This window comes from Onychomys torridus, chromosome 10 (assembly GCF_903995425.1).
Source record: "Onychomys torridus chromosome 10, mOncTor1.1, whole genome shotgun sequence".
Classification (NCBI taxonomy): domain Eukaryota; kingdom Metazoa; phylum Chordata; class Mammalia; order Rodentia; family Cricetidae; genus Onychomys; species Onychomys torridus.
Genome location: NC_050452.1, coordinates 32,349,467 through 32,373,353, shown reverse-complemented (window position 1 = coordinate 32,373,353; position 23,887 = coordinate 32,349,467). Strand labels below are relative to the sequence as shown.

General features: G+C 53.2%; 1 protein-coding gene and 1 long non-coding RNA gene across 2 annotated transcripts in view; one reads left to right on the top strand and one right to left on the bottom strand.

Moving 5' to 3' along the window:
• Positions 1–3,351, bottom strand: part of LOC118591839 — a 9,115-nt gene extending 5,764 nt beyond the window's left edge. Inside the window, exon 1 of the long non-coding RNA XR_004946030.1 lies at positions 3,302–3,351. This is a non-coding gene — a long non-coding RNA (uncharacterized LOC118591839). The remainder of the gene's footprint in view (positions 1–3,301) is intronic.
• Nsg1 (neuronal vesicle trafficking associated 1) lies at positions 2,373–23,887 on the top strand. The gene is made up of 5 exons (XM_036200268.1): positions 2,373–2,738; positions 3,107–3,261; positions 6,373–6,489; positions 16,104–16,214; positions 22,210–23,887. The coding sequence occupies exons 2-5, from the start codon at positions 3,133–3,135 to the stop codon at positions 22,408–22,410; spliced, it is 558 nt and encodes a 185-aa protein (XP_036056161.1). The 5' UTR covers positions 2,373–2,738; positions 3,107–3,132; the 3' UTR covers positions 22,411–23,887.

Sequence of the window (23,887 nt, the reverse complement as noted above, 5' to 3'; positions counted from 1 at the left end):
GCACCACCACCTGGCAAACTTTTCTTTATAGAGTACTCAGCTTCCAGGGTTCATCATAGTAACAGAAAAGCAACTCAAAAATATGGTGTCACTGTAACAATCTGGAATTCAACCAATAAAGCAGGGGAAGCCACAGAAAACTTTGCCTTGGGATGGCAGGTTGAGGCACAGCATCTGAATGTTAGGGTTGGGGGTGGCTTTGTCTCAATAGAGAAAAGTGGAGTCAAGGATGCTGAGGTATACTTTCAAGACTCATCTGAATAAATCACACATTCTCTCAACAATCCTTTGTGGCCTTGGGGATTAGATTGTGGGTGCTAGAATGGAGTCGAGGTCACTTAATTGGCCGGTCCCACAATGTGGCATTTCTGACCCTGGCCTCTTCAACATAATCCCTTCCCTGGCTAAGCTCCTGACTTCCCCAGAGCCATCTTCGTCTCCTCTTCAAATTCCTTGGGCCCCCAAAGCACTGTGTCCTTGATGTCTGTGAGTTGTATGGTGGCCCTCTAAAGATCTGCCCATGTCCCGATGCTGGGGAATCTGTGAGCCTGACTTTATATGGCTCAATGGCTATCATACACACTGACTTACAACAATGGAGATGATTCAGTGAAGACACTGGGTGAGCAGGTCCCAACTCAATGATGAGGTGAGACACACAAGCTAGGGGGAGGGCTATGCTGGGATTAATGTGAAGACAGGTGAGAGTCATGTGGTCACAAGTCAGGGACTGCCTGGGTCACCAAAGCCAGAAGAGGAAGAGGTTCTCCCCTGGAGCCTCCAGAGGGAGCGGGCCCTGCCCACACCTTTAACTATGGACTTCCGGCCCCCAGAGCTGTGAACACCTTTCTGATTTTTTAGAGTTGCTAGTTTGTGGGTCATGTGTTCCAGGAGCCACAGGAAGCGAATGTGCTGCCTCTGCAGTCTTTCCTACCTGGACTTAGTTCCTCCCCTGAGCATGCGCCCTGTTCTGATTCTGTCACAGCCCTGGTGAGAGCTGATGCTTGGTCTAGGGAGCGGGGCAGTGTGTCTTATGTACTTTGCATTTCCTGTGCCCTTCGTGGGGTCCAGATATAAGCAAAGGAAACCACACAGAAGGAAAGAGCAATGCCCAGGCCAGCAAGCCACAGCATGACTGTAGCTGTCTCTGGGATAGCCTGGTCCTCGGCAGTCTTGGAGGGAGAGGGCGTGACCAACCTTATTGCTCCTTGGAAGTATTCTGACTCCAGAACAAGTAGGCTAGTGCTGGGATCTGAAAACAGCTCGAGTCTGAGATGGTGATAAAGCCATTCTCTTGCACAAACCAGGCAGGCTGACTGGCAGGTCCCCTGATGCCTGCGGGCTGGTGCCTGGGTGGTTTCTAACTCTGTTCTCTGCTGCCAAGAGGGCAACCTGATGTCATACAGGTACCTTGAAGGCCCTTCCCTCTGCCCAGCAAGGCGCCTTAGAAGGAACTCTAGGCTCTCGCCAGGCTGATCTGCCTTGACTCAAAGGCTGCCTGCACCTTACCCGCAGCCTGGGCAGGGAAGCCCTGGCAGCACCCCCACCCCGCCCCCGCTTTAACGAAGGGGCCCTCCCCGAGTTTGGAACCTGGCTGTTCCTAACCTATAGGTTTCTTTTATTCCTCAGGGTCCTCTGGGCAATGTTTAGACCCCAGGTAACAACCATGGGGACAGTTAAGTTCTCAGGGCAACAGAACTGTAGTTGCGGGTAGTGGGGTGCTGCTCCTCCAGCACCCGCAGCCCCACTCCTTTTGGAGCTTCGCTCCCATATCCAAGAAGTGTTTCCTTCCCTGCGTCCTGCAAGTAAGGCTGGCTAGAGATCTGTAAAAGTGCAGTGGCCTTCATCTGGGTAGCTGTGACAGCTGCCTGGGGCACGGGTCAGGCTTGAACCCGGTTCTTCCTTCTGGGTCTCTGTATTATCCAGGAGCTGCGGCTGAGGTGGGGAGCTCCTTGCCTTCCTTTCCGCCCTGACAGCAGACAGCTTTGGCAAGCCTGCCTCTCCTGGTGGCACCTTAAGCTCTGAACACCTGTTCTCCTGTCCTCACATCCTAGGCAGGCATCCCTAGCCACGGGACAGCCCTACCTCACAGCCTGAAACCTCCCTCTTTTTATAGAGACCCGCCCTCATTTTTCATCCCTCTCCCACCCAGCCTCACACTAAGAGCCACCTAGGTCTGTCATCCACACTGTCCTCCGAAAACCTTCGTCATCCTTCAGGACCCTCAATTCTGCTCGGTGGTGGGCCGGAACCTCTTTCCCTCCCTTTGGGGCTCGCTGACTTCCCAGCATCTTCCTCCCTCCCTTCTCTTCCTCCCTCCCTCCTGCCCCGCGCTCGACCACCGCCCCAGGGTTGCGCAGCTAGCCGGGGTATCCCCCCCCCCAACCCGGCGTCGGGAGCCTCAGGTTCTCCTTCCCCGGGTCTGGTCGCGCGCGGGGTCCCCAGGGGACCCCCCACCCCACCCCCGCCACCGCAGCCGCGTGCTCCTTTGTGCGGCCGATCCGCGCGCGGGCGGCGCTGCGTCAAGGCGGAGGCGCATCGGCGCGGCCCCACGCGCACTCCCGCGCGCGGCCCCCGGGAGCGGCAGGAAGGAGGCGGCGCGCGGAGGCGGGAGGCGCAGAACCCAATCGCTGATCCCCCGGCCGCGGCGCCGCCTCCGCCATTGCTGCACGCGAGAGCGGGCGACGCGGAGCCTCGGAGCGCGCTCGGAGCCCAGACTTGCCGGAGCCGGGCGTGGGGTGAGTGCGGGTGGGGAGCGGGGCGGGCGGCCGAGCATCTCTCACGCTGAGGGCCTCGGGAGACGCGCAGGAAGGCAGCGCCGCGGGACTGGGGACGCGTCCGGAAAGGCTGGGCACGGGTGGCGTCCCCTAGCCTGGCTGGGCTGAGCCCTGCCCTCTGCGGGATGGGAGTCTAGAAATGCCCATCAGTACACAGCCTGGAGACCCTGATCGGCTGCGACGGCCGCGTCCCTGCCACCTCTCTCGGGAGACCAGGCGGGGACAGCGGACGCAGGGACAGCGGGTGGGTGTGCGGAGTCCGCCTGTCTGTGCCCCGCCCCGCCCCTGCTGCCGCTCACCCTGACCCCCACCCGGCCCTCCCTCCTCAGGCCGCAGCCTCCTGTCTTTCGCAACCATGGTGAAGTTGGGCAACAATTTCGCAGAGAAGGGCACCAAGCAGCCACTGCTGGAGGATGGCTTCGACACCATTCCCCTGATGACGCCCCTCGATGTCAACCAGCTGCAGTTCCCACCCCCGGATAAGGTATGAGCCCCCCGACATTCCCGCGCTGCTGGGTACGCACCCCTAAATCTTCGACTGCAACCGAAACAAAAGAAACGCCTTGTGCGTTGGGGATGAGAGATGGGGGCGGGCTCAGCCTAGAGGAGGAAGACAGGGCAAGCACAATGTACCCTCGTGATTCTGGGCTGGGTGATGCTGGAGACCCCCTGCCTTAGGTGACACCTAAGAGTCCTTAGTGGAAGGTCCCCTCTTGATTTCGGGGGAGTCTTATGAGGAGCGATGCTTGTTGGCACAGGAGTCTGGGATGAGCCCTGGGGGCCGGTCCTTGTGCCTTTTGAGGTGGGTCGGGTTCAGCTCCACTTGCCTTACTGTGTGTGTGCTCAGGAATAGAGCCTCTTTCTTTGTTCCTTTTGTGAAATCCCCAGATCGGAGCTCCGGCTCGGCTCACCAGTGCTAGCGGAACCAGGACCATCTTTACCTTGATGCATTTTTTTTTTTTTTTTGACTTAAAGACTCCCCTCTTGAGTACTACCTCCAGTGGGGGTATCATTGGTCCATAAAGATATTTTCAAGCCATAACATTTAAAAGCAAATTCTATCCTTAAAGTAGAAGATAGCATTGCAACACTCTAATATAAAACCACACGCCCTGCATCTACAGTCCCTACACACAAAGGAGCTTGCTCACTAGTCCCACATGCTTTCACATTTATTGTCTCAGTTCGTTCTGAGAAAGAGGCTCTGACTCCTGCCTCTGCATTCACTGGGCAGTATAGAATGGGGTGCAGGAAGGATCTGCAGTGGGTCTTCTTTCACCCCCAAACTTAGCTTCCCAGAGTGGTTTTGTCCCCTTAATTCTATTGTCTGGTGTGTGTGTGTGTGTGTGTGTGTGTGTGTGTGTGTGTGAGAGAGAGAGAGAGAGAGAGAGAGAGAGAGAGAGAGAGAGAGAGACATGGGAGCAGGGAAGGGACTGGCTGAAGGTGTTTTCATTTAAGAAGGGGAGATCAGCTGGTCATAGCTGTGCACCCCACACCACAGCTGTTGGCCCAGGCTGGCCTTCATAGGATGAGCATGGCTGTTGAGTCTTTGGCCTACGGTGGGTGTCAGGACTCAGTCCCGAGTACCCCTACCCCTCCTGCCTTGATACACCCAGCCAAGGAGCGCAAGAGGCCTGTGCCAGGAACTGTGTGTCCTGAAGCAACACCTCTATCAGGTGATTCCCTCTACTTGGTCCAAGCCTCTTCTTTTACCCTCAATGTATTCCATTCCAGAACTGCCTGGCATGGTCGGCCACAAGGAGGAGGGCTTCAGGCAGGTCCCACATTCTGCCAACCAGTCCTGTTGCTCAGGGTTAGGCTAGGTGGCTCTGTAAGGTACTGAGGCTCTCCTCTCTTGGGGTAACTGATGCGGATGCTCCAGAAAAGGGTATTCCTGTGGGAACAGGTCCTTGATCCAGAAGGCTTCCAAAGTCACAGCGAAGAAGACAGATTCTCAGAGTTCACCAGATGCACCCAAGGTCATCGTGCTGAAGGTCACTGGCGTCTGGGGTATGGGAGTTCTAGACTTGTTACTTATTCCACTCTGCTTATAGTTTGGACACCTCTCACACTTGACAAGATTCAGGGAGGTGGGGGATGTGACTCCTAAGTGCCAGAAAATGTACCAGTGCTGAGGGCTGCCAGTCACATCAGGAACAGCCTTGCCTGACATTCCTTAGGAACGCTTGCCGTACCTGGCACTGTTCCATACACTTCATAGGTTGAACTTCAACATGCCCACGCTGCTGCAAGGCAACCCCCACCATTGCCCTCATCTGACAAGACATAACAAAGAAGGCCTAGAGAGTTTTAAAGGACCTGTCCAAGGTCACCTGTCAGTTAGTGGTAGATGCAGATTGAATTCAGGTGGCTTAGATGTCCTTACCCTCACAGTTCTGGATGATACAGGCCTTCTGCCCTCCAGGTTGTGGATAAGACATGAAGAAGCCTTCCGTATTCATGGTCAGGTGAGGGGCTTCCAAATGTATGCTCAAGGTCACAAGGCTACCTGGGTGCAGCTGGGATGTGAGGATGGCAGGGCGGTGCTCAGCACTGTCTTGGGAAGATGATGCCTTCAGGGGTGCATACCCCTCTGTGTACTGCAGGAGATTGGCATGCCAGGAGTGAAGCCAGACAGTACACTCAGGGCTCCCTGGCTCAATGCCAGGCATTGGCCACTTTCTCCCCTATGACCTCTTGAGGCTGGCTCCACAGGTCAGGGCTGGAATGGAGAGTTCTCTAGTCACTTGCCTGGGGCCTGTCCTGAGTCACTCAGTCCCACTGTCAGGGCAAATGGGTGTCTCCCAAACCATGGAAACAACAAAGGACATACTCCCTCCAGGAGAAGTATATGGGGGGGGGTGTAGTTCTCTCCTGTCCCGTAGCCACTACTGGACACCTGCTCTGGGGAAAGTTTGGGGATCAGGGGTGAGTAACTCCTTGACCTCACTCTCCCTATCCAAGGGGATCAGAGAGGTGATGGACCCCTGACAGAGGCAGAGCTGAGGAGGCCAAGAGAGGAATGTCCCTATAGGGTGCAGCATGGGGTCCCGGGTAGGTATGAAGTTGGCAGGGCTTCAGGGAAGTTTGTACAGGGCAGATGTTTCCAGGTTTACAGGAGAGGGTGGGGGGAGGGAGACCCTTCAGTGCTGTGCAGTCTAAGAGGCTCCGCAGAGCAGTTTATTCCCCAGGCCCTAGTTCTTGGGTGTTCAGGTCTTCTCCAGTGACACATATGTCCAGCAGGTGGGCAGCACAGAAAAGCCAGTAGGAAAGAAGAGGTGTCCTCCCCACTCTCTGGACCAGGGCTCTGCTGTAATGGGTACCCGAGTGGTCTGCCAGCCACCAGTCCCGTGGCCTTGGCTGGTGAACATCACTTCTCTGTCCCTGGTTCTGCATTTGTCCTGGGACTGCCGTGGCTAGGCAGTGTATCTGAAAGGGCCTACATGGGGACATCTCAGTGGAAGCCGCTCCCACTGCCTGGAGGACTGGTGGGTATCTTTGAACTTGACAGTCCCAGGTTCACCTGCCCAGGGCAGATGTGTCTGAGCACATCAGGCTCATCACTGACCATGTGCCTCTCTGTTTCCTGGCTAAGGTTGTGGTGAAAACTAAAACTGAGTATGAACCTGACCGCAAGAAAGGGAAAGCGCGTCCTCCCAAGATAGCGGAGTTCACCGTCAGCATCACCGAGGGTGTCACCGAGAGGTTTAAGGTGAGTGGTTGCAGGCTGAGCTGCCATCTTTAGGTCAGGAGGCATCTGCCAGGCTGCAGAGAGGTCTTTTTAGAGGGTCAGGGACAGATGCGATTCCACTTATCCAGGCTGTGAAAGCCCAACAGCTTCTAGCTTCCAACCTGGAGGCTCTCTGGGTAGGGCTTTTTTCCTTCCCTCCCTCCCTCCCTCCCTCCCTCCCTCCCTTCCTTCCTTCCTCCCTCCCTTCTTCCCTCCCTCCCTCCCTTCCTTCCTTCTTTTTTTTTTTTTTTTAAGATTTCCCTTTTTCTTTGCTTCATCCTCCAAAATAATCACATATCGTTTATTTTTATAACAGGGAAAACCCATCCATGAACTTCCCTTTAGGCAAAGGCAATAAATGTGAACAAACATTTGCCAAACATCAAAATATTCGCCTCACAGTTTCAGGAAGGAAGCAGAAGGCCTGAGGTACTTATACCCATCCAGGCAGGGCTTTGTGTCATGCCCCTTGACCCTCAGTGCCTATACAAGCTCCTCTAAGGGCTGATGCCTGAACAGGGTACTCCTCCCTTACATCCTGCCTCATGAGGGTCGAGAGGGGACTACAGGCTCATCGGTCCCAGCTCTCTTGGTGGAGCTGTGACCAGAGTTAGCTTGGATGCAAAGCCCATGTGTTCAACTTCCAATCCTTCTTTACTTCCTGCTACCTCTGGTGATGGCTGCTGAAAAGAGTGAAATTCCAGTGAGCTCTGGTGGGAGGAGCCTTCCTCACAGTAAGGGCATGTGTCCTCTAAAGTGGTATCTGCTCAGGAACAAGCTGGGATGTCGGTATTCTGGAAACCCCACTCTTTAGGAAAGATGTAGGAGAAAATAAAATGGTGACCATCGCCCAGATTCAAAGGGGTTAGTTGGAAGACATCCTCAGACCTTGAATAGTGGCCCCGTATGTATGTATGGTCATTTTCACAGGGATATATATGAGCAATCTATTCATGGGTGTGGAGGCACATACTCACCCAATCTCGGTACATTACAGAGCATCTGTATTATCTCCTGTTTAATTCTTGGGTGATAGTGGGAACTATAGAAGATGGACTTGGGAACCAACCCCAGTTCATAGCTGCAAGGGAATCCAGAAGAGCAGAGTGTCTTCATGGAGTATTGAGTACAAATCTCTTCTGCTTCCTGTTGTTTCTCACTGTTGTCCAAATCTGCCTGGTACAATGGGTTCCATGGGTGTCACTATCCTCTGTGCCTCTGGTGTATGCTTGTAGTAGCTCATCTGACCCTCCCAGCCTCCTTCTTCCTTGCTAGTAACAGGTACTGCTTTCTAAATAAGGGTCTGCAGTGAAAAGGTACAGAGGTCTGTGTCTGCATCTCTGTGGGTATGGAAGGGTGTCAGGTATGCTGAGCTGCTCTTCCTGGCTCAGGGGTTGACTGTTAACATGTTTGAGATTCGTGGCCAGTATTAAGACAGATTAATGTGAGGTCAGCATCTCTGTCCCACTCTTGGATCAGCATGGTTGTCCTCTGTTACCATTTTTGGCCCATCAGCATCATGGGCACTTGACATCAGGTGCAGGATCAGACATGAATGTCAAAGCAACACTGTCTGAATATCATCTTGCCTGAGCGTGCCCTGGTTTCTCATGTCTAATTAGACGTTTGTCCCCATCACCAGCTTAGGTCAGTGAGTAGTGTGGTACCCTAATATCTTCTCCGTCTGTTGAATGTCTCTGTGTGTCAGGTTCTGTCCCCTCTGGTGTTATTGGTGAGTGTTTTTCTCACATGCTCACCTGAGGCAGGTCCCTAGGTCCCTTGCCTAAGGCACAGGTGACGCATATTTGGCCCCAGGGCCCTAGGCAGTTATGGCTGGGCCTCTGTGCGGTTACCTGGTTTCTGTTGCCCATGTGGGGCTCAGAAGATCCAGGAAGACCTCAGACAATCTCTATGATCCCAGTGGGCAGGCTGCGGGTGCCAGGAGGCTTGCTTCACCTCTCTTGCTATCTCCGGGTGTCTGGGAAGATATTGGATACAGTGGGGACCCACTAGGGGCTTGCTCTACACTGCACTATTGCCCGGTCTCACACACACAGCTGTCAGCGTTTCCCTAAGCCTAGCTTCTGTGCCTCCTTTAGGACTCACCCCCAGGATGGCTGGGACTCCCCTCATCTCTGGTTCTAAAACTAGTACTTGAACACCCATGACCCGAGCTCCAGCCTCAGGCAGGAATCTCTCCCTCTCTGAGGCTCCCAGAGATGAGCTTACCTCAAGTTCCTGCTGCCCTCTACCAGGAGGTGGTACTCCCAGAAGCAAGCTTTGTATCTTGAGTCCACATACACTTCAGGAAGCAGGATGCTATCACAGTTCTTTCCATGTTAGCTGGGGAGCCTGAAACAGAGCTTGGGCTCAGGAAGCCTGCTCTTGGGTTGTGGCATTAGAGGCCACAGTTTTATAACAGATGTCTCCCTACACCTCTTCTGTTGACTCAAACTCTGTCCCAGAACTACCACTGCTGCCCTGCACCCTACAGAACCCAGGTCCCTTCCCTACTTTTCCAGCAGCTGAGCCAGATGATACCCCTGACAGTGTCCTTTTTCCTCTTAAGTCTTGCTTTTGTGTCCTTCTAGCCCCACCCCCTAGCTGTCCCCTTTTAAGAAGCTGGGCTAGCCTACACCTCTCTCTGGGCATGGTCCCTTTAGTCTCTGATATCCCAAGCAGGTACTGAAGAGTGGTCTCATGAAGCAAAGGCCCCTTGACCTGGCTCGTGACTTTGAAAAGGAAACCAGGTCACAGGAGCCCCCTGAGACATGAATATTGGCTAAAAATGAAGGTATAGGGCTTGGGGCTTGTGCACAGACAGCACTTAGGAGCAGTCCATGCCAGCACTGCCGGAGTCCTTGATACCATCTCTCTGGCGCTTACTGCACTAAGAACGGGCTAAGTAAATGAGTGACTCATCCATCACTCTGGTGGACTCCCGTGGAGGGGGCTTGGCACAGTTTCCACAGGGTGTCCCAGTGGGCTCCTTAACAGCAGGCAGCTTTCCTGAGCTAGCCTTCTTACTGGGTCAGGGATGGGTATGTGTTCACTTGGCAGTTGTCACAGGGTCAGCAGATGACCAGCTAGAGGCCTCAGTCAGGAAATGGCAGAGCAGGGTAGGATCCCCCGGAGAGCAGCCTCCTGGGGCACTGAGGCAGACTCAGAGGGGTGACCCATGTTCTAAGGGTGTCCCTTGCGTTTGTCAGCTCTGAGCTGCTTTAGAACCAGAAAAGGTTAGTTCCACAGGGTCCCACTCAGGTGACATCCATTGTAGCCAGCCCTGCAGCTGGATCGATGTCTCCTGAGGTTCTATGCTTTTCTTCTTAGTGCACGGTCTGGCACAACAGCAGAGACATTGGAAGGGCTCGAGCCCTTTGGAAATGCTGAGAGTGTCCACCCTTCTGGAAAGTTCTCTTGGCCTCTAAGACTTAATGATAGTTTCTGCATCTGTGAGTGCACACATACAATGTGGCTGCTGTGCAGAGCATCAGCTGATTAAATGTTCGGGGGGTCTTTTCTAAACATGGGGGTTTAGAGGAAAGAACAAAATGTCTGGAATCAGGGACCCACCCCCTGACCCTCCCACCAGGGATTAGTCACAGTGGTGGCAGGGACAGTACACCGTTCTGATGGTGATTTGGTTCTTTTCCTCTGCCTGTGTGTAAATCTGGGGAAGGAGATCCCACCTTTTAGACCTTGGAACAACAGATAAGTTTGGTGCACCTGTGAGCCTCTTTGTTCTTTATCTGTATTGTTAAGGTGTGCCCATCTCTCTTAACTTCGGAGGGCACCCTTGAAAGCAAGTGTCTTTTTGGATATTACATTGTGCTTATCACCGGAGGATTAATCTCTTGGCTGCAAGGTTGCTAGGTTGGTTGCTAGGTAACAGCTGGTGGTGGGGGAAAGGGGGGAGCTTTGTAAGATTGCTACACAGGGATAGCAGGATGAATCACCGCTGTGGCAGCCAAAAGCCTAGGCTTCCAGTGAGGCTTGAGTCAACGGGGAGAGCAGCCATTTAATTAATCGGAGGTGTTTTTACACTGAGAGTAAGTGCAGGCTAAGATGTTGCTCAAGTGAACTAAACCTAAACATGAAAAACAAAACAAAACCAAACCCCGCGCTTTCCCACAAGTGTGGGCAGTGTGTAATGGGCTGCTGCGTCTGCTTCTTAATGTCCTGGAAGATGGATGCTCCACAGTGAGGCAGGCTCAGGGAAGGTTCTGCCAGCCTTCTGGCATTTGGCGTTTTATGCTTTGTGGCTTCAGGATGAAGAGGGCTGACTGGGGTCACACACCCCCTCCGGTTAAGGGTTCTGTGATGGAGCCACACCCCTCTCTGGTACCACCACCGCTCTAGCCTTGAGAAGTTCTAAGGCCAGCCTTGCACATGACCACCTCTGAAGGTCAGTGAAGAGCTGGGAGGAGATCTTAGGAGAGGCCACTTAAGGATGGTCCTCCAAGCTGGCAGGCGATGCCGCAGTGGAGGTGTCCCTTGGCAAGGGTGCTGTGGGCGGTTTGTTTCTTTCTCTCGAATCCTTAATGACCTTGAGCTTCCTGTGCGCCTGCTTTCCTCACTCTCTAATAATCCCCATGGCAGATTCTAAGTCACACCTATTAACTGTTTATAAACGGCAATGCAATTTTCTGACATCCAGTAGAGAGAGTGTGTAGGGGTCTTCGTTCATGGCGGTGACAGAGACCTTAGAAACTTGTTTAAATACCCTGATGACCTGCAGCTGGGACCACCTACGTCTGCAGATGTGGAACCTGCAGATTCTGGGTCCAGCTATGGAGTGAGGGCTTCATGCTGGCTCAGTAAAACATAGCCTGAATCACCTTGGGTTATATATCTGTGTTCTCATCCGTGTAGTATCCAAAATATTTAGCTCTGTAAACACTTGGAGGTTTCAGGATTCAGTCTGTGATTTTTTTTCCCCCTTCTCTGTACTGCATTAGTCAGCAAACGGCTCCTTTTCCTTTCCCCTCCCTGAGGGATGGAGGACCGAGACCATAAGTGACCTAGTGCCATCGACCTGCTCAGCCTGGGCCCTTTGTGAGCCTTGTTTTTCTGGCCCTTGGTGGCAGCATCAGACCACTAACCCCGCTATTCTCGTTGAGGAGTAGCCCCAAGGTCAGTCTGTAACGGATGAAGACAGGACTCAGACCCACATCCTCCGACCCTGTTGGTGTGATTAGGACTGGCTCTCCTGCTGTACTTGGCTGGAATTCTGCTGGTTCCTGCCTAGTGGGGAGAACAGGGTGGTGGCCAGTGCCTTGGAAGCTGGATGACAGTAACCCATGCATAAAATGTGACTCTTCGGTGAAGGGCTAAGTGGGCACTGAACAGTAATCGACAACCAAGCTCCATCTAAGCACCAAGGATGCCCCTTTTCCTGCTTCACTGGGGTCATCCTGAGCCCCCGGTCCTCCTCAGTTCACTGGGGTTACACCCTGAGCCCCCCTCACTGGGTCACACCCTCTGAGTCTGCCCAAGCCAGAGCAGCCCTGGGCAGGAGGTCCCAGGATCTGAGGAGAGGTTTTTTTTGTTTTGTTTTGTTTTTGTTTGTTTGTTTTGGAAAGGTACAGACTGTGTCCCTGGGTGAGACTGGGGAGGAAAGGGGGCTCAGGGTGGCTCCAATGAAATAGGAAAAGGGACATCCTTGGTGCTTAGACCAAGCTCAGACTCTTGCCTCTCTCCTCTGGTCCATTAAAAATAGTGGTAAAATACATACACAAAACTCACCATTTCAAAGTACAGTTTAGTGACACTTAATAGTCACCAAGTTGCCAACTGTCATACTGTCTAGAACATTTTATTATCTCAGAGGCTGACCCAGACACGTCACACAGTGAGTCCCACCACCCCCCAACATGGCCTCCAGCAGCCTCTGATATATTTTCTGCCTCTGTAGATGTTTGTCTTCTGGACATATCACAGAACAGATACACAGATACATGGTGCAACCTTTCATACCTGACTTTTGCTCAGCATCACATTTTCAACATTCATCTGTTGTAGCATGTATCTCTGCACTTCATTCCTTTTGAGGGCCAAGTAATATTCTGTTGTGTGGACATACCACATTTTCTGTCTCCACTCAGCCATTTTTGGAATCCATCTTTTGGCAACTAGGCAGTGTTTCTTTGTATAAACCTTCGTTTGAAGACCTGTTTTTCTTTCCTGTAGGTAAATATACAAGAGTAGGATTGCTGATTGCCATGATAGTTTTTATATTCTATGTGTTGTGGAACTGCCATTGCTTCCTATATCAGGGCCACCATTTTTCAGTCAGCAATGACCAGGTTCCAGTGTTGCCTCTGTACATCGCCAGCACTTGGTACAGCCATTACAGTGGGCGTGACATGGCTTCTCCTTGTGGTATGTGTTGCATTTCCCTGATGCTTAACAACACTGACCTGTTTCCTGGGATCTTGCCACAGCAGGGACTGGTCTAGACTCCAAGTCCAGTCACGTGGTTCATGTTTCCACTTCTTCCAGGTCATGATGCTGCAGCCACCATGCTTTTGATGCCACAGTCCTCTCTGCGCTTCACCTCCCTTTTCTCACCTCCCAATGAACTCTCTATCCCTTGGGACCGAGGCTCCTCCAGAAGGTCTCCAGAGTAATCAGAGCCGCCTCTGTGTCCTGCCTCTCTTGTGGCACTTCTTACTTGCTTGTTCTAAGTGACACCAGGGTGAGGCAGTGGAAGTGTATGGCTGCCCAGCCAACTCTTGGGATGGACACTTTGGGTAGCTAATGTCAGAGCCCCTGAGAAGGTTCCCTCACGACTTGGGATTCCTAAGATGGGAGAAAGTAGGACTTTTTGAGTTTGAGGCACTTTGGTCTCGACGGCCCCTTCATAAAGGAGATGAGAAAAGAACATGGTGACAAGCTTAGTCTAAAGACAAGCCTAGTCAGTCTGTTATATTCTCCTTGTTAGGTTTTCCCCTGATCTGACACACATCTGTCTGATCTGAAAACCACAGCAGTGGGTGGGCTTCACAGCGAGGTCTGCAATTCCAGTCAAGTGTGAGGCTGGGGCAGGAGGACTGCCATTTCATGGTCAGCCTAGGCAACTTAATGAGGCCTTGCCTCAAAATAAAAAAACGGACCCAAGCTCTGTGTCCCCTGTGTCTGGTAGAGAAACTGGCCCAGAAGGCAGCTCTTTGTGAGTCAACTCATTTCTGATCAGGGGACTCTCTCTAGGTTTTGTCTCTGGTCCAGAGAAGGATGGGAGTCGTCCTGTTTGGAAGCTGGTGGCTCTCTAGGCCTCCCCAGGTCAGGAAGGGAAAAGCTACCCTGGATACAGCTCCATCCTGTGTGAGAACATTTATTTAATAAAACCAAAATGCCCAGACTCTTGCAAGCCATGTTCATGCTGTGTCCGCTGAGTAGACAGTTCTTGGGTTTGCTCTAGGTGCCAGACGCCTGCTTAGTAAGTACTCATTTGGAGTCAGGTTGAGTGTCAGCCTGTCCTATGGTGGGGCTCCAGGGCATCTGTTCCTTGCCTGCTTCTGCACCTTCACTTACTTCCTGGCTCGAGGTGCCTCTCCCCACATCCTAGTCTCTGTCTCTGTCCCTGAGTCACCCTGACGCTCTTAAGAGGACATCCCTGAGTGTTATTTTTAAGTCACATGCAACTTTTTCTTGAGACCAGGTTTCTTTCTGACCTGGAAATCACTGGTTATACTTTGTTGGGTGGCTGTTGTCTCTATCTCCACAGTATTGGTTGTCCTCTGGCCTCCACACATACAATAAAGAAACAACAACCATATCTCCAGTGTTGTTTCAATAACACAAGTCAGACTGAGAACCTTGGAACTTACCAAGGCTCTTGGGATAGCAAAATGAAAAGACACAGCCTGAGGGCTGGGTACCTGCAGAGGAAGTGGTGGGGGGAGACTCTCTTCAAGGGAGGTGAGCCAGGCCTATGCTCCTTAACACAAGTCCCATGTGCCTCAACAAGGCACCACAAAGTAGGAGAACCCCAGAGGCATGTTCTCAAGTTTCTGGAAGCAAGGGAAGTCTGAGATCGAAGTGTCTGTGGGACATGCTGCCTCTGAAGTCCTGTAGTGTTGTGGAGTTACACCATCTCTGGGGCCGCGTGGCTAGAGAGGCATTATTCCAACCCCCGTCTGCACGTGGTGTTCCTGCTAGTGTGTGTCTCTGCCTCACTTCCTTTTCTTATAAGGACAACAGGTCAGACTTGACAAGCCCCCCCCCATGCTGACGACCTCATCTTAAGACAACCCACATGCAAAGGCTTGAACTTCGGATCCTCCTGAAGTGCCTGGGTTTCAGGTGTGCAGTACCTCCAGAGCACAGTTCTGTGTGCAGGGACTGTGCGAGAAGAGGCATGTGGCTGGATCCCCGCCAGGCACTGTTTCTGGGTGAGGTGGCCTGGGTTGAGATCCTGCTCTGCCATCTGTGGGAAAGCCAGGGAATGGACAAGTGGTTATAAGAGCAGTAACTGGAGCCTCACTCCCTTGGTGTTCAGTGTTTGGACACGGCTGCCCCTCCTGGACCCTCCCACCAGCTCTGGCAGTGGCCTCCTGGGACCTAGCACTGTCAGGGAAGGTGGCTGTCACTGGACATGCTGGCTGTTACTTCTTTTTCCTATACGTTAGCTCCCTTCTTCATCAAGAGCCACACTCAGTTCCCAGGGCCAGATGTTTATGTGCGTGCTATATGCTGTAGCTGCCAACAGACCCTTGCCAATGTCATCCCCCATGGGTGCTTTGAGCCCTGAGACTGAGACTGCATGGCTCATCATGTCTGCCCCTGTAGCGGGCATGAGCTCTGTGCACAATACAGGTTCTTCAGACGGATTGGTGCCAGCGTCAGTGAGGGGTCACCTAAGCTGAATGAGGCGGAGCAGAAAGAGATCCTGAGAGGTGGACGGTTCCTGGCAGCCGGGGTGGGCGGTAGGAAGCCAGCAGTGACTCCCATACTGGTGCCCATGGTACCTGGGCCACATGCTGGCTCCCAGGGTCCGTCCAGGGGTTCTGAACCATTCCCATGCTTCTCCACCTCACGCCTCTCTCACTTCATGACATGCTTTTGCTCCTCCCATATTCCCCAACAGCCAGGCAGACATCTCAAGGTCCAAATCTAGTAGCATCTTGTGGTGTTTGACCACTGTTACTTGCACATCTGTGAGCCACATCTCACCTACACTATGGTAGCTTTGTGCCTGCCTAGTGCTGGGCATTCTAATGAGCGGCTTATGCCCTAAGGAAACCCAAACATAAGTCTCTGTCCTCAGAACACCATAGAGGGCAGAGGTTGAGGAGAGAGCTCCTGTTTTTCTTATGTGGTTCCAGCAGGAGGGTAGCCTGGGGTCTGAGTGACAGTGTCCTCGCACTGAGACCAGTGCCCAGAGAGATCTGTGGAGCAGCTGTTTCCTAGGTGACAGGTGCTCAGCGCTGGAAGTCGGAGCCCTGAGTGCAGCCCAGCCCCACTTCTCTGTCAAGGGTCCAAGTTGCCTGGGAGCCATGTGGCCATTAGCGAGGCCTTCTTGTGTCTGCTCAGAGCTGTTCGCCTGTCTGTCACCTGTTTCGCAGCCCCATAGTGTCCTTTGCCTCTTCCCACAGGTCTCTGTGCTGGTTCTCTTTGCCCTGGCCTTCCTCACCTGTGTCGTCTTCCTGGTCGTCTACAAAGTGTACAAGTATGACCGCTCCTGCCCTGATGGGTTTGTCTTGAAGGTAAGGCCTTAGGTCCCTGGGGGTGCCTTGACCTCAATCCTAGGGCCCTATGGGAGTAGGGCCTTGGCTGTGCACTACAGTGGGAGGGTCCTCACTGAAGGCCCTGCTTAGGCAGCCAGGCAAGGAGGCTGAAGGCACCAGAGGGTTACTGCAAAGAGAACCCCTGGCTTATCCCTGGGGAAGAGTCCCCTTGGTGCAGAAGTGCCAGCTGATACTTCCCTGCAGTACCCGGTGGGGGTGGGAGACAGTGACCAAGAGAAAGGCCGTGCCCCAAGCCACACAAAGGGGCCCTCCTGCCTACGGGCTGCTCTTGGGCTCTCCTGCGGGTTCCACTGCAGAGGCCATGTTGGCATCTGGACTTTATGTGCACATGGAAATGTTCTCTCCGCTTCTGTGCCTCCTTCCCACGAGCCTGCTGTTGGCGCAGATGCATTTACAAAACAGGACGGAGGACCGGAGAACCAAGGAAGCAAACCCGAGAGAGGGAAGATGGGGTGGAGGCAGGAGATGGAGCAGAGCAGAGGTGTGGCCCACTCGCTCCAGGCTTCCATGGCCCCTCACTCGTGTCTGGGTCTGCGCTTTCCAGCTGATGGAAACAGGTCCTGGGCAGGATTTGGCACTGCTGAAGGGGAGATAGAGTAGGCACTGAATGTGTGTGCTAGCCCGAATGGCTCGTGGATCTTTGCTGGCTGGCTGGGTCTGGGTTTTGCTGGGGCGAAACTTCAGTTCCCTGGCAGAGCAAGTTAGAAGAGCTGGGAGTTCACATACCCCAGCTAAGACCTCCTCTTCCTCCTCCTCCTCCGTTTACACCACGAGGTCCTTCAGGGCTTCTGCCTTTCAGCCCTTCCCTCCTCCTGCAGTGATTGTGGGGTACCTGCCACAGTAGACAACTCTGGTTGCTCAGGGTGCTAGGCCACAGCCAGGAGCACCTGATGCAAGGACCGCTTCCTGAAGCCCTTCTGGTTCAAGAAACATGAGGCAGGCATGCATGCATATACCAAGTGAGGAGGACTTGGCATGGAGTGTGCGGGTCTGTCCTTTCCACAAGGTGGTCCATACTGGGGCAGCTTCTGGAGCAAGCATGGGGCAGAGTAGGAGATGGAGCACCGAGAGTAGCAGGCGGACTGGAGTGTGCTTGGTGGGAGGGTGGCCCAGGTACAGCCAGATCATACACTGCTCAGCATCCTGAGTGCCTAGCAAAGGCCCCAGGAAAAGGAGTGTGATGAGGATGATTCCTTGGGTCTCCTGGAGGTTGGGAGAGGCAGGCAGGAGCTGATGGAGGAGGCTGCTGAGTGGGGCCGGAAAGACGGTCTGGATGGCAGACACAATGTGAGAGGCAGACCAGGATGGCAGTGGAAGGACAGGAAGACTGAATTAAGCAGGCCAGGAGGGACAGAAGGGGAGGACCTGGCCCAAAGCTGGGTGACTCAGAGGCTGATATGGGGAGCAGTGGTGCCTCTGGGAACAGGATGGGAAGGGACGGCTCCCTACTGCAGCCATTGTTCACAGATGACAGGCCAGCACTCCAAACACAGAGCTGTCCTGGGTTTCCTATCTGGCCCCACTGTCTCTGGTCTGGGATAGGCCCCTCCTGGCACAAGAGGCTAAAAGTGCCCCACTGTGCGAACCCAAGTGCTGTGGGAGCAGCTGGTGCAGAAGGGTGATGAAGATGAAGGCTGAGATCCAGGCTGAGTTCAGATCAGATTCCTGGCAATGTGGAGGGGACTCAGGATCTGCATGGGTAAAAGGCCCGACAGGGCTTGCAGTCCTCAGCCCCTTGGGAATTCAGAACCCCATGGGCAGCTCTGGAAGTGCACTACGGTGGGCTTGTATGGTTTCCACTAGTGTCTTAATGGTGGTGGGAGTTGGTGGTGGTCTGGATGATACAGCTAGGAAGGTGTAAGGTGCTGGGTGGGGGAGGCTTTCTTCCTCCATGCTCAGGCATATGCACATTCCACATCTACTTGACGTGGAGGGATGGTTGTGAAGGCTGTGACCCATATTCACCCTGGTTGCACCCAGAGGGCCTAAGGGGTGTGTGTGTGTGCCTCCTCCTTTTTACCAATGGGAAACAGGGTTCAGAGGCTCCTGGTCATGCCCTTCAATTCCTTCAGCTCTTTGGCATATACCTTCTAGGGGCCTCTTTAAGTACCAGCTGAGCCCTGGGAATCTGGCTGTATAGGATGCCTGGGGGGAGGGGAAGGGAACCTCAGAAGCCTGAGTCCTACCAAGAAGCCCTCTTGCCACAGCCAAATGGCCCAAGCTGAGGAGTGTGTGGAGGCAGATAAAAAGCAGACAGAGTCAGGGTGGTGATGCGTGCCTTCAATCCTTGCACTCAGATGGAAGCAGCCTGGGCCATAGTGAGACCCTGTCCAAACTCTGCAGTGACCTAGTCCAGGCCATATGACAGTCATATGCTCCTTCCAAGACCCCCTATAGGTGACCTAGGCTTCGTATTTTCTTTCTTTTATCAAAAAGGGTGCATGAGAGTCTTTCTCCACATGGGTATAGACTGAATACCTGTGTGTATGTGTCGGCCCCACCCCCTCCTGTGGTTCTTGACACCATCAGCGCCTCAGAGGGTCTCTCAGCATCTTTTGGTGGCCATGTTATATGGAGGTGTCAGACACCACCTGCTGTCCTCTCTCAGCCAGGCGTCTGGAGGGCAGGGCCGTGTCCTAGCTGCCCTTAGATGCCCGTGCCTGCGCCAAGCAGTCGCTGCTCCTCAGGTCTTGGTTGCATGCAAAGCTCTAGCAGGGTCCTGTGCTGGGTGCCAGGCTGGCCAGGAGAGAGATGGGAACTGCAGCCTTCCTCCCACTTCCCCAAGGACCGGAGAGGGATATGTGGAGGACAGAGTGAGGGTGGCGGTGCAGGCTAGAGGAGTTTGGTCAGCTGAAGAGTCCCAGCTGGCCTGCACAGCCATTTCTTTCTACAGTGTAGGGGGTCCCTTGCACCGAGCTGGGTTCAGGACATTCTAGGCTGTACTCTGGAGGGCTCTTTGAACGTTTCATCCTTTCTGTTTATCATCTCTGGCCACACCCTGGCTTCTTTCAGAGCTGTCCCACACTGACTTTTATCCTTACAACAAAAGCAGCCAGGTTGTGTGGGACACTGGCCCCATTTTAAAGATGAGGGGGCTAAGGCTCTGAAAAGAGCACATGAGATCTCAGCTGGGGCTGGGGCCTGGCCCTAAAGCTAGGCTTTGTCCGTAGCACTCAGCTCCAGCCAGGGCTATCCCCTGAGGTGCTGCACCAAGGGCAGGGTAGCAATGAGCACCCTCCATTACTTTTGAGCCTCTTCTGAACAAGCTGTCAGCACTCCTGGGAGCCTGCAGGTGTTTCTAGGCTTTACACCAGTGAGCTGCTAAGGAGACCCCAGTCTCCACAGGCAAGGGCTGATCCTTTACATCATTAGCTACCTCACCAGTGATGGAGGCACTTCTGAGGAGAGGCACAAGGGTTGGCAGCCCAGAAAAGATGGCCATGAGGCTGGAGCCACCTGTTCGTAGTTTCACAGGCTCCTGAGTGCTCACTTGGCCCTGCACTGCTCGGTTCTCGTTCTCATCTTACCATTCATCACCTTCCTAGATCCCACAGTGAGGACCGCAAGCCCTGCATGCTGGCCGCTCTACCAGGATTCTTTATTTACCGCTGTCCTTCCCTCCTGGAGAGGCCAGCTGACCCTGCTGAGTGACCACCAGGGCTAAGTTAACCAGCACCCATGGCTTAGGCTGTGCTAGGTTCTTAGCCACCTGCTGACCCCCCCCCCCCCCCCCCCGCAGTCCAGGCCCTGTACCTGTAGCAGGCTCTGTGTGGGAGGGAGGGGTCCTTAGGAGAGAGGGCTCACTCTGAAAGAGCAGGACCCTGCGCCTCCCCCAGTAGCTTCCAGATCTGCCCAGATGGCTGCTCTCCATGCTCACAGCCTCCTTTCTCCATCAGCATACTTGATGCTCAGCCCTGTTACACCAAGCAGCAGCAGAGCAATGTCAAATGAGGCAGGATTCAGAGGGTGAGAGTACATCCCAGCTGCAGTGGCATTTGGCTGAGTAAGGACCGCACACTTGGGGGGCCAGGTCAACGTCTTGCCTTCCTCAATTACCTCTCCCCTTCCTCTTTTTGGGAAAGGGTCTCCCCCTGAACAGCCAGGATGGCAGCCAGGGATTACAAGTGTGCCATCCTCTCATGCTCCCACTGTGCAGGCCTGAGCCTCCCTGAGTGCTGTACCTCTACCTCTGAGGGCTGTGAGGGGTGGCAGGATGGTAGCTGCAAAACCAGGCAGCATAGGTGGTTAAGCCGAGTTGGCCTGCACTCCTGAGACCATGTGTGCCAAGGCAGGGACTTGTACATGCCAGTGGCTGATACTGGAAACAAGCCAAGTTGGACCCATTGTCTTTGGGGTGGAGACAATGGGAAGGTCTGTTTCATAGCCTGGATGTCCTTGAGCTGGGTGGGGAATCAGGGATCGACCCCCTGGAAGGGTAGCCCAGTGTGTGGTGGTGGATGACACTGACTGGAAGTCCCAGCTGGAGCTGTGTTCTCATGCTTGTGTGGTTCTCAAATCTGCTTCAAGCTTCTTCACCTCTCTGGACTCCACTTTCCCACCTATAAAATGGACTAAGTGGTATGAACCTCACAGTGAGAGAATTGGTCTGAAAAGCACAGGCCTGGCGTAGTCAAGAGGGAAGCCTGCATGTGGGTGCACACTGCTGTCCCCTTCTTTGCTGATCTGTGAAACAGCAAGAGGGAAGGGAAGAAGGCTTGAGAACCACAGGACATTCTCTAGGGCAGGGAACCCAATTGGGTTGCCCTATGAATCTGCTGCCCTGGGCGTTCAGACTCAGCCAAGAGGAAGTTCCCGGGAGCTCCTCCCTGATATCTTGGGCTACCTGCCCACTACACTGGAGAGCTACCGTGGGGTTGAGGATGGAGACACCAGGTCATCCAAGAGCACAACTGAGCACTGTGTGTCATAGGGTAAAAACCGGAAGGGCTCTCTTCTAACAGCAGTGGGTCTTGGCCTATGGCCTTGGCTGGGATGCTGGACTCACACCCCTCAGGGAGACACTTGAAATACAGATGGACTCAGCACAGATCTGCTGAGCCACTCTGGGCTCCACTCAGAGATGGAGTATATGGGTTTAAAATTCCCAGATAGTGGGTGGTCACCGAGGGCTCCACCTCTGACTAACTGTGGGGTCTCACGTTCCTATCCCAGCAGGCTTGGTGATACCATGCTTGGTTCGGGTGGCTAGACACAAGGAACAGTCACTTCAGCAGGGTGGGAAGCTTATTGCTGGTTTTAGTCCAAACTGGAAGGCAGTGCAGGGACTCACTCATCTGGAGCTCTGGCTCCATCTTTCCCTGCCCTGTGGCTCTTGAGGTTTTGTTCTCTGAGCAGTCAGAGCTGGCTGAGAAGGGGAGATGTGGACACTGGAGGGGCACAGCTGCTCTCTGGGAGCCAGCCCCAAAGCTGCTTGTTACAACCGTTCAGATCCTCTTGGCTTGAGGTTAGTCACTGGCTGCCATGCCAGCTACATAGCTCAGCTCAGAGGATAACTTGCAGGAGCTGGTTCTCTCCTCCTACCACACAGGTCCTGGGGATTGAACTAGTGTTGCCAGGCTTGACTGCAAGCATCTTTACCAACTGAGCCAATTCACTGGCCCCCAAAGAAAGCCTTCCTTGGTGCTCTTCCTCTTATTTCAGGTGGATTGTTTGTAGACATGTCAAAAGTGTCCTTGCTTCTAATAGATGAATAGTCAAGGTCAATCAGCCAATCAGAGACATGGTGAAGGGAGGCACACTGCCTGTTCCACCTATCCTGGGAGCCCAGGTGCCCGCTGCAGCATAGCCAGTCTTTTAGATGGCTATGCCCTTGGAGGGCAGGCCCCATTCATCTGTCCATTGTTCGTGTTTATTTAGCATTTATCCCTGGGGGGATATTCACTGCAGACACACGCTGGCACCCCCAGTATCTCCATGGCCTCCTGTCTTACAGAACACCCAGTGCATTCCAGAAGGCTTGGAGAGCTACTACACGGAGCAAGACTCCAGCGCCCGGGAGAAATTTTACACTGTCATAAACCACTACAACCTGGCCAAGCAGAGTATCACACGCTCCGTGTCACCATGGATGTCAGTTCTGTCAGAAGAGAAGCTGTCGGAACAGGAGACCGAAGCTGCAGAGAAGTCAGCTTAGCGAGCTGGGTGGGTTCCTTACAATGTGTCACTTGAAGGCAACAAAGGGACTTTGAGGGACATTTCATTAAATTAAATAATTACCGATAATTTAGAGGTTACTCATTTACGGTGCAATTGCTTCTGTTTGCTATTGCTGCTTTGCAAAAAATAAAACTTGCTGCGGACCACCCACAGGCATAGAAACCAGCGCATCTCAGCATTGCTTAGAGAGCTTGATGCCACTGCCCATGCTGAGGAGTCTTCATTTGGCTCCTTCCCTGGGATTCACAGGATGCTGTCAAAAGAGAACTGGCACGGGCCTTGCCGGGGTCTGGCCATCAGAGCAGTGCGTTTGGTGGGTTTCGCTTTTCTTTTATGCCCCTTTGCTATCTGCAGACCTTACTCCATAGCCATATCTACAGCGATCCCGAGCTTTGCTGGCAGCAGTGCCGACTGCCAGGATGCACTGTTAAGTGGCACAGAGAAGGGGGTGTGCACTACAATGCAGCCCCACCAGCCCCTGCCAGGGCAATTCTGGGAGGTTCTCTCTTTGGTATGTGCACTGAACAGAGTACAAGGATGGGGTGGGAGGAGCTGGCTCTGGGCCAAGGGTTGCAGAGCCTGTTTTCCTGTGGGTGGGCTGTCTGCTGGTGATGTGCTAGATAGGAAGAAACCCCACCGGCCCTTTTCTTTCCTGTTATGAATATGTTTGCACGTACAGCCCTGTAATGCAGGTGATTTTGGTTTTTCGTTTTATTAGCTGGGTGGGCAAAGTGAAAATGTAATTTTGGGTAAGCCAAGGCTATTTAGCTTTTAATCTGTGAACAGATGTGACTCCTGTGCTGTGAGAAAGGGGCAGGATGGCTGGTGGGGGGCTGATGTGGCACCTTGCAAAGAGAATATTTGAGTCCACAATCTTTGTAAGAAAAGTATGTTTATGTTTCAATCTGAATCTTGACATTAAAGTATATGTTTACAAAATCACCAGTAGGTAAACTAAATGAGTAAGACAATTAAATAGAAAAAGCTACTCATGGTTGTTTTCTTCCGTGTTCTCAGAATGTGTTGTTTCCGGTGGGCATGTCAGAAGTTTCAGTGTTCCTTAGTAGGTCAGAAATAAATGGCAAAGAGTTGGAGATCCTTTGTGAACAAGCATGGTGACCACCGTCAGCTACACTGTGTTTCCTGAGGTGTTGCTACTGAGACAAAATAATTTACTGTTGGAGTGTTCCGAGACAAAGACCATGAGCTCTGCAGGGGGGGGGGGTGGGGGTGCCACACAGTCATGTGCTTGAAGGGCATTGGGAAGCTGTGAGGAATGCATGAGGAGCAATAAATGTGCCAAAGCTTGTCCTGCACAGGGATCCGACTCAGTGACCATGGAGTGCAGCAGGCAAGCCCATTGTGTTTTGTAGCAGCAACACCTCACCCACTGTCAATCCCCCAGTGTAACTTCTCACGCTCACTCAGCAAATAAAGAGCTCGTGGGTACCTGA

What these genes read in the sequence shown, in the direction of transcription:
- Nsg1 (XM_036200268.1), top strand. Translation starts at nt 3,133, where the DNA reads ATGGTGAAGTTGGGCAACAATTTCGCAGAGAAGGGCACCAAGCAGCCA. An exon ending in GTGTCACCGAGAGGTTTAAG is followed by an intron (nt 6,490 to 16,103) that starts GTGAGTGGTTGC and finishes CTCTTCCCACAG; the next exon opens with GTCTCTGTGCTGGTTCTCTT. An exon ending in CTGATGGGTTTGTCTTGAAG is followed by an intron (nt 16,215 to 22,209) that starts GTAAGGCCTTAG and finishes CCTGTCTTACAG; the next exon opens with AACACCCAGTGCATTCCAGA.